Genomic DNA, 9715 nt, shown 5'->3' on the forward strand with positions numbered 1-9715 from the left:
CTCTCCATCAAACTCCATAGTTAGGGTACCATCATCCACATTAATTTTTGTCTTGGCAGTTTTTAGGAAAGGTCTTCTAAACAAAATCAAAGCTGACTTTGATGTGGGAACACTATCCTCCATATCCAGAATGTAAAAATCCGCAGGAAAAATCAACTCTCCAACCTGCACCAAAATATCCTCAACTACTCCCAATGGGTAAGCATTAGAACGATCAGCTAATTGAATAATGACACTGGTTTCTTTCAAAGGACCCAAATTTAAAGTTTGAAAAACTGAATTTGACATAACATTAATAGATGCTCCTAAATCTACCATTACACGTTCAAATTTAGAATCACCTATTCTGCAGGAAATAGAAAATGAACCTGGATCCTTACACTTAGGGGTAATTTTTGCTGAATTAATGCTGACACATTTTCCCCCACATTGATCTTCTCATTATTCCTCAACTTGCACTTTGTAGTGCATAGTTCCTGAAGGAATTTATCATACTTGGAAACTTGTTTGATCGCATCAAGTAAAGGTATATTTACCTCTACCTTCCTGAAAGTCTCCAAAATTTCTTTCTATTGTTCTTCTTTCTTAATCTTAGCCAACCTGCAAGGGAATGGAGGAAGAACAGAATTATTAACCTCATTCAAGTTAGGTTCAGTATTTACCTTAACTTCAGGAACTTCAGATTCTTTTGCTCCTTGCTTCTTCCTTCTCATTGACTCATGTGGAGTCTGGTTATCAACTTCTTTCCCACTCCGCAATAGTATCGCACTCGCATTTTCTCTGTGGTTTATGACTATTTGTGATGGAAGCTTTCCAGAACCTTGAGCTTCCAGCTTACTCACAGATGAGGCTTACTAACCAAGCTGCCTCTCTATGTTTTGAATGCTATTTTTGGTCTCCTATTGAAACTGTTGGGTATTGTTAGCCAAAGCCTTAACAATTTCATCAAGTAACATACCTTAATTTGAGGGAGGTGGAGGTGGTTGTGGTTGAATCACTTGTGGTCTTTACTACTGGTATCGGTTTTGCACCGATTGATTCCCATAACTCAGATTGGGATGATCTCGCCATCCTGGATTATAAGTATTCGAAAAGGGATCATACCTGCGTTGTGGCTGTCCATAATGTCCTACTGCATTAGCATGTTGCATTAATTCATCCTCTTGTAACGCAGGACACATATCAGTAGCATGACCCGAACCCGAACAATTTTCACATACCTTAACAGTTTGCATATTCCCTACAGCCAATTGCCTCACCAAAGAAGTTAAATCAGAAATTTGTTTCTCAAGGTTAGATGTACTTACCTCATTAACCTTCATAGGTGTGTGATCCATTCTCATTCCAAACTGCTGAGAATTTGCTGCCATGTTAGCAATCAGCCTTTGCCTCTTCTGGTGTCTTGTCAACCAAAGCTCTTCCACTAGCAGCATCTATCATACTACGGTCTATTGGTAGAAGTCCCTCACAGAAATACTGAATCAGAAGCTACTCACTTATTTGATGATGGGGACAGCTTGCACACAGTTTCTTAAATCATTCCCAATACTCATACAAACTCTCTCCATTGTACTACCGGATGACACAAATTTCTTTTCTTATGTTGGCAGCATGGGAAGCAGGAAAATACTTCTCCAGAGATATCTATTTCATCCCATTCCATGAGTTGACAGATCCAGAAGGAAGCTAATACTACCAATCCTTAGCTGTGCCTTCCAGTGAGAAGGGAAAAGCTCGAAGCTTGATTTAACCCTCTGAAACTCCTTGAGGTTTCATGCTGGAACACACAACATGAAATTCCTTTAGATGCTTATGTGGATCCTCACCTGCAAGACCATGAAATTTAGGCAACAAATAGATTAGTCTAGATTTTAATTCAAAAGCAACATTTAAAGCAGGGTATTGAATACACAAAGGCTGTTGGTTTAGATCAGGAGCAGCCAACTCTTTCAAAGTTCTAGCAGCCATGGTTTCATTTTCGGAATTTGAATCCAAATCCGAATCTGAACTTAACTCCCTTGGAGATTGGACTCCTTCAGATGTACTCGGAATCTGCCTAGCTTGCTTAGCCAATTTTCTCAAACATTTAGCTATTTTTTCTACTTTTGGATCAAAGATCAACTCGCCAGGTTGAGAAGTTCTGATCATAAATAAAAAGAGATCAAAGTAAAAACAGAAAAATGCCTAAAAACCCTAGAAAACAATGGAATTTGGCCTCAAGAATGTGGGGCCTTGGCTTTGATCAGAACATCGTTTCCTTCAAAATAGCTATAGGTCGCCCTCTAAATTCAACCAAAAATCTGCTAATGAATAGTAACACCATAATTTTTTCCAAAAACCTGAGAATAGCAATACTTCAAAAAAAAAAATAATAACACAATACCCTAACAAAAAAAACACAAAATCCAATAAATTTCAATCCCCAGCAATGGCGCCAAAATTCTTGATAGTTGTCGAATCCACCAGAAATTAAATTAACTGGAATCACCAATTATGAAATATTTTTCTGTAGTAAGTGGTAAATCCAGGTCGAACCCTAGAGATCGAATAATTAAATTTCATGCGTTTGTGTAATGGAAAAAAAAGAAACAAATGTTGGGGGGGGGGGGTAATTCACAATCCAAAGAAGAAATCAAAAATCCAAAATTTAGATCTAAAATAAAAAAACTCTCGAATTCAACAAATTTCAGTCCAAGGTAATTCTCATTCCAATGCATTGATTTGATCATTGACAAAAGAAATACAATTATCTCTTATTGAATAGTTAACGTAGATTGACCAAACAACGAGGTAAACCCCTGACTTCCCTATACTCATTAATTCGAGCCCAGCACTCTTGTTGACTCTAATTATTAACTGAATTGGTATTAAGCAATCCTCATTAAATTAATAACTACTTTAAGAATAGGAAGTAGTTAAGCTGAACAATAATTTATGAAGCATAAATCATTTAATTCACTCTATTGTTTCCTTAGGTTATTATCAAAAATTGATATCATAATCAATAAAACCTAATTGCTACTCATGTTCAATCTTACACAACAATTACGGATTATGAAGATGAACTAGCAATTGATCACATCAAACAATTAACTAATAGGCCTTTTTAGTAAATCATTCAATAGATCAAAGACAATGAAATTAGAAAACAATAGATATTCAAAAATACATAAATTAAATTAAGAACCTGGTCTCAGAAATAAAGCAAAAGAACTTTAATCCCTTGAACTGAATTAAAAACTTAGCCACTCATGTTCATGGCTTACAGGAAAATAAAGGAAAAATAAAGAAATCTAAAATTATGGATGTGAATGGAGAAAGAAAGTGTTGGAGGCGTGTTGAAGGTCTGAATGGTTCCTCTATATCGGCTGCTGCCTTTTATATTTATAAGAAATGGTCTAGGGTTAGGTTTTCTATCAAAAACTGCAACTGGAGCAAAATTAGGAAACTGATTGTTGACGGATACACGGCCCGTGCATCACTACACGGCCCAGGGCTGTGTAACTTACTGGAGCTGAATGGGTATGTATTGCATTGGCATAGAAAGTTACACGGGTCTCCAAGATTTACACGGGTCAAGTTACACGGCCCGTGTACTTTGTTTCTTCCTCGTTTCTCTAGATTTCTTTTAGCAGAATGTTGCATGGGTCTGTGGTTGTGCTTACACTATCCGTGTACTTTGTATCAATAACGCTTCTCAATCCTTCGACCTTTCCAAGTTTCCTTCCACACTTCTATGCTCTGAGACTTCACCAAAACCCTGAAAAATATAGCAAGAGTCAGATTAATGCAAATGCCGAAAATTTCTCCATTTAACACAATTATTTCAACAACTCTCTAAACATATGCCTAATAGATAATTATACTTTAATCAACTGAATTAGGCATAAAGATACCCTAGAACATTAAATGTTATGGAAGTAAAATTAATAAATTATGCACTTATCACATATGTAAGATAAATATGTATCAACCAATTAGATTTAAGCAAGAAAATCAACCCAAATCCTCTCATGAAGAATTCGGCCAAGGCATGAAGTCCTATTCCTAGTAGAATTTTACCTAGCAACATTATATAAAGGGTTCTTAGGAATGATGAGAGGGCATTCACTTGCATCAGAAGTTTCATACTTCTACCCTCTCTCTCATAGTGGTCGAATATTACCCAAGAAAATCTAGGATTTTTATATTAAATATTCCTTATGTTTTTACAAGTATAAGGAGGTTACCATTGTGCATACATCATAGTATACTTGTGACTACTTTTAAATTGAAGAATTGAGTTGTTTAGAGCATCATACCTGTGGCAGCAAGGAGTTAATCAAGTTGGAGATTTGTTTGGCACAACCTTAGTGTAGCTGCATATTCATCTTGGTGTATCTTCAAAGGATTTCAAGTGTATTCAATTAGGGAATATGTTTTCTATAACTCTATCTCTTTTATTGTGTGTTTTGTTTTTAGTTATGTGTGAGTAGATTAGATTCTTAGTATAGATGCCATGAAGCTACCAAGTTAACATTATGAAACCTTGATTCTGTTTTAATGAGAAAGCTTAATTTTGTTCATACATTCATATACTTTTGTGATTGAATCAATGAATACATGTTATTAAAGTGCACTCTAATTTTTATGTGATTCTAAAGCTAGTTTAATTAACTTAATCCATAATTGTTAAGTTGATGATTCAAAGTGGCAGCAATTAATATGTTGAGTATTCATCATTATTAATTGAAAGTATATGAGCTAAGATAAGTGTTTATGCGCATGTCATCTACACTAACTTGTTTTGATGATGTATCTTTGGTATATTAATGCAATCATTGAATTTAATTCACACGCATAATGAGATGGATCGTATGATTAGGGGTTAGTTATGCTCATTGGCTAATTAATCTAAGCTTAAGAAGAGATAGGGAGTGGTCACGCGTGTAATACTCCACAATCAAATTGTATGAAATAAATTGGTCCATGATTAATGTTAACAAAGTAGTGGAATTGGTTATTTATGCTAAGGTTTGTCATATCATTGTTTTAGCATCAAACTCATTCATCTTAGTGTCTTGCATACATTAAGTAAATGGTAGATTAGTTTTTAGATTGTTATCTCTATTTTCTCTGCATAACCGAATCATACCCCCTATTTATTTAGTATTAATTGGTTTTAGTTTATTAGTTTAGTTACTTCTGAGATTGAATTAACTTAATTACACATTCTCTGTGTGAACGATATCCTATTTACCCTAACTACGAGTTAATTGGATTAAGATAAATAGTAATTTAATTGATGACTTTGGCACTCATTAAATTTTAGTGCTGTTGCCGGGGAGTGTGGTTAATTAAGTAATTAGATTTTAGAAGTGTTTATTTGCTGTTTATTTACTTTATTTTGCTTTATTTATATTCGACTATTGTTAGGATTTCATTCACTTTTTATTTTCTTTTGTTCTTCAGGTATTAGCGTATGTCTGACGAAGACATTGATCTCAGGTTAAGGTGAATTCGTGAGTTCATCATCTCAGTTAACACACATGGATCTTTAGTTCAACATACTCCTGCTATTTCATTAAACGCCCCCATCACTGAAAGATTTGATATAAGGCTTGAAGAGGAAGTTAGGGTAGAGGACACCAAAACCAAAACCTCATCATCTAGTGCATCAAAAATTGAAGCTAAAACCATAGCAGTGGATAATCCTAGACGCACCTTAAAGCAACTTACAAGAGCTGAGCTCAATCAACAACCTTTATGCATAAACATCCCTGCTGGTGCACCACTTATTGAGCTAAAATTAGGCTTAATTCACCTAGTGCCAACATTTCATGGACTTCCTAGTGAAGGCCCACATAAACATCTGAAGGAGTTACATGTGGTTTGCTCTAGCATGAAACCACAAGCAGTTACAAATGAACAAATGAAGCTTAAGACCTTTCCTTTTTCTTTGGCTGATTCAGCTAAGGAATGGCTATATTACTTACCTTCAGGCACCATTAATTCTTGGGATCAAATGAAGAGATTGTTCCTTGAGAAATATTTTTCCGCTTCTAAGGCTATGCAAATAAGGAAGGCAATTAGAGGAATTTAGCAATTTGATCAAGAAACTCTCCATGAATATTGGGAGAGATTTATGAAGTTGTGCACATCAATTCCACTTGAATTTGGAGATCAATTATTAATTTAATATTTTTATGAAGGACTAATTCCAATTGATAGAGGAATGGTGGATGCTACTTCTAGAGGAGCATTAATAGACAAAACATCTGAGGAAGCTAGAAACTTGATTGCTAATATGGTTGCTAATTCACAACAGTATGCCATGTGTAAAAATTTGTCATAAAAAAGAGTTGTCAATGAGGTAAGTTATTCTGTTGAGTGAAAGATTGATAATTTAACTTCTCTTATTTCTTAGTTAATGGCAGGTAATCAAGTTGTTATTAAAAAGTGAGGGATTTGCTCCATGCAATGACATTCCATAGATGCATGTCCTACACTTTGTGAGGAAGAATATGAGCAAGTAAGAGCTATTGGTGGTTTTTCAAATCAACAACAAATGAGGTATGACACTTTAGGGAATACCTACAATCCAAATTAGAGGAACCATCCAAATTTGAGCTGTGGAGGGGGAGAGCACCAAGGCCGAACATACCAAGGACACCCTCCAGGTTTTGCACAGGCTCCTAATTACCAAAGTCCATTCTAAGCACAACCTCAACCACTTCAAAGCACTCCTGCACAATCTTCTGGTGCATCTCTTGAGGATATTGTCAAAATATTAGCAACTAGCCAATTGCAATTTCCAAAAAAGATAAGGGCAAGCATGAGAAATATGGAGAACCAAATTAGCCAACTGGCTAATGACATTAGCATACTTAAAATGTAAAGCTCTAAAAAACTTCCATCATAACCTGTTGTGAATCTAAAAGATAATGTGAGTGCTATCACATTAAGGAGTGGAAAGGAATTAGAAGATGCTTCTATGCGCAAAAAAGGAGTTGAAAAGCACACTAAGGGTCAGAATGATGATGAGGCTGAATTGGTGGTGGCCAACCCAACCATGGCTAAAAGCACCACACCCCCCTCCAAAGGTAAGTAATTCTTCCCCTATGCATGAATATAGAGAAACCCCTCCCTTTCCTTCAAGATTTGCTAAATTTAAGAAAGAGGAAAAAGAAAAAGCAATACTTGATACATTTAGAAAAGTGGAGATGAATATCCCACTTCTAGATACTATCAAATCAATTCCTAAGTATGCAAAATTCTTGAAGAACATGTGCACTAATAAAAGAAAGTTAACGGGTAAAGAACAAGCTAATAAGGGAGAATATGTTTCTTTGGCAATTAAAAAGAAGCTCCCACCAAAGCTAAAGGATCCAGATATGTTTACCATTCCTATTCAAATTGGAAATACTAGGATTGAAAGAGCTATGCTAGATTTAGGTGCATCCATTGATGTCATGCCAAGATCTATTTATGCATCATTGAATCTAGGACCTCTTAATGAAACTAGCAATGTCATTCAATTAGTTGATAGATCCAATACTTACCTTAATGGTGTAATTGAGGATGTGTTAGTGTGTGTGGATAACTTGGTTTTTCCTGTTAACTTTTATCTGCTTGATATGGAAAAGAGTGAAACACCTCTTATTTTGTTAGGAAGACCATTTCTGAAAACAGCAAGGGCTAAGATTAACATATTTGATGGTAGTGTTTCTTTGGAATTTGATGGCAAAATTTGCAAATTCAATATTTATGATGCCATGAAATATCTAAGTGATGATAATTCAGTATGCCATCTAGATGTTGTTGATTCTTGTGTTCATGATGTTATTGATTTTGCTACTAATGATCATTTGAATTTAGCACTTATGCATGGCATTTATCCTAAGAATGCAAAAATCTTGAATGATATTTTTATGATGAATGCCGAAATGAAGGAGACACTTGAGGACTTAGTCCCTGCACCATAGGTAAAGTATGGACATAGATTCAAAGAGTTACCTATTTCTCATACAAAGCTTTTATCTTCTATTATGCAGGCACCTCAAGTATGTGTACCTAGGAGAGAATGATACACTTCCTGTCAGAATCTCTAATAAGCTCACATTGGAGCAAGAGAAAAAGGTGGTTCAGGTTTTGAAAGAGCATAAGAGTGTTATTGGATGGAGCATGGCTGACATAAAGGGAATAAACCCTTCCACTTGTATGCATAGGATTCTTTTGGAGAAGGATGCCAAACCTGTTCGTGAGGCATAAAGGAGGCTAAATCCATCTATCATGGAGGTAGTGAAGAAGGACATATTAAAGCTCCTAGATGCTGAAATAATCTACCCTATTTTCAACTCAAAGTGGGCAAGTCCTATTCATATGGTTCCAAAGAAAATAGGTATTACTATTGTAAAGAATAAGGATAATGAGATGGTACCCAAAAATGGATGGAGAGTGTGCATTGATTATAGGAAGTTAAATAATGCCACACACAAGGATCACTTTCCATTACCATTTATGGATCAAATGCTTGAAAGGTTAGCTGGTAAGTCTTTTTATTATTTTCTTAATGGATATTATGATTATAATCAAATTTTTATTGCATAAGAAAATCAAGAGAAGACTACTTTCACGTGCCTCTTTAGCACCTTTGCTTATAGGCACATGCCCTTTAGGTTATGCAATGCACCAGCAACTTTTCAAAGATATATGGTTAGCATATTTTTCAGATTATGTAGAACACATCATAGAGATTTTTATGGATGATTTTACCATATATGGAAACTCTTTTGATGATTGTTTGGCTAACCTTGCATTAGTACTTAAGAGATATGTAGACACAAACCTTGTCTTGAACTATGAAAAATGTTATTTTATGGTTGATCAAGGTATTATGTTAGGCTATGTAGTTTCGACCAAGGGACTTGTTGTTGATAAATCTAAGATAGATATCATTACATCTTTGCCATATCCTACATGTGTTAGAGATGTTAAATCTTTTTTAGGTCATGCTAGATTTTATGATATGGATTCAAACGAGTTGAGCTAGATTTTATCGTAGATTTATTAAAGATTTTTCAAAGATTTCTTCACTTTTATATGTATTGCTTGCAAAAGATATAGCGTTTAATTTTGATGATAAATGTAAGCATGCTTTTAATAGGTTGAAAGAGTGCTTAACTTCTGCCCCTATTATCCAACCTTTTGATTGGAATTTACCTTTTGAGATTATGAGTTATGCTAGTGATTATGATGTTGGTGCTGTTTTAGGACAAAGAATGGATAAAGCTTCACATGTAATTTACTATGCTTCCAGGACATTGGATGAGGTGCAAAAGAACTATTCCACCATTGAAAAGGAGCTTTTTGCTATTGTATTTGCTTTAGAAAAGTTTAGATCCTGTTTGCTTGGTACTAAAGTGATAATATATTCTGATCATGCAACTTTAAAATACTTGTTGCGCAAAAAGAAGGCTAAACTAAGACTGATTAGGTGGATATTTTTACTTTAAGAATTTGACCTAGAGATTAGAGACAAAAAATGGGCTGAGTGCAAACCACCTAAGTAGGCTACCAAGAGAACAAAAGTCTTTACCCCTACATGAGTTTTTCCTTGATGAGCATCTTTATGCTCTAAAGAGTAAAGTACCATGGTATACTGATATTGTTAATTACATTATTACTAATACTTTACCCTCTCATTTGACTAGGGCTCAAAAGGACAAGATAAGGA

At 35.0% G+C, this 9715-nt stretch overlaps 1 protein-coding gene and 1 non-coding gene across 2 annotated transcripts; both read left to right on the forward strand.

Moving 5' to 3' along the window:
- The first annotated feature begins 1498 nt into the window (after positions 1 to 1498).
- On the forward strand, positions 1499 to 1605 carry LOC131177261 (small nucleolar RNA R71). The gene has a single exon (XR_009146846.1). It is a non-coding gene; the product is annotated as a small nucleolar RNA R71 (small nucleolar RNA).
- Positions 1606 to 6214: 4609 nt separating this feature from the next.
- LOC131177260 (uncharacterized) lies at positions 6215 to 7964 on the forward strand. The gene is made up of 4 exons (XM_058142226.1): positions 6215 to 6317; positions 6407 to 6416; positions 6946 to 7082; positions 7222 to 7964. Exons 1-4 carry the CDS (start codon positions 6215 to 6217, stop codon positions 7962 to 7964), a joined length of 993 nt encoding a protein of 330 aa, XP_057998209.1.
- Positions 7965 to 9715: the final 1751 nt, after the last annotated feature.

Source organism: Hevea brasiliensis, unplaced genomic scaffold, assembly GCF_030052815.1.
Source record: "Hevea brasiliensis isolate MT/VB/25A 57/8 unplaced genomic scaffold, ASM3005281v1 Scaf383, whole genome shotgun sequence".
NCBI lineage: Eukaryota > Viridiplantae > Streptophyta > Magnoliopsida > Malpighiales > Euphorbiaceae > Hevea > Hevea brasiliensis.

Bases quoted from the DNA above. Each gene is read 5' to 3' on its own strand.
- LOC131177260 (XM_058142226.1), top strand. From the start codon at position 6,215: ATGGTGGATGCTACTTCTAGAGGAGCATTAATAGACAAAACATCTGAG. The intron at 7,083-7,221 runs GTAAGTAATTCT...TCCCACTTCTAG, and splicing joins CACCACACCCCCCTCCAAAG to ATACTATCAAATCAATTCCT.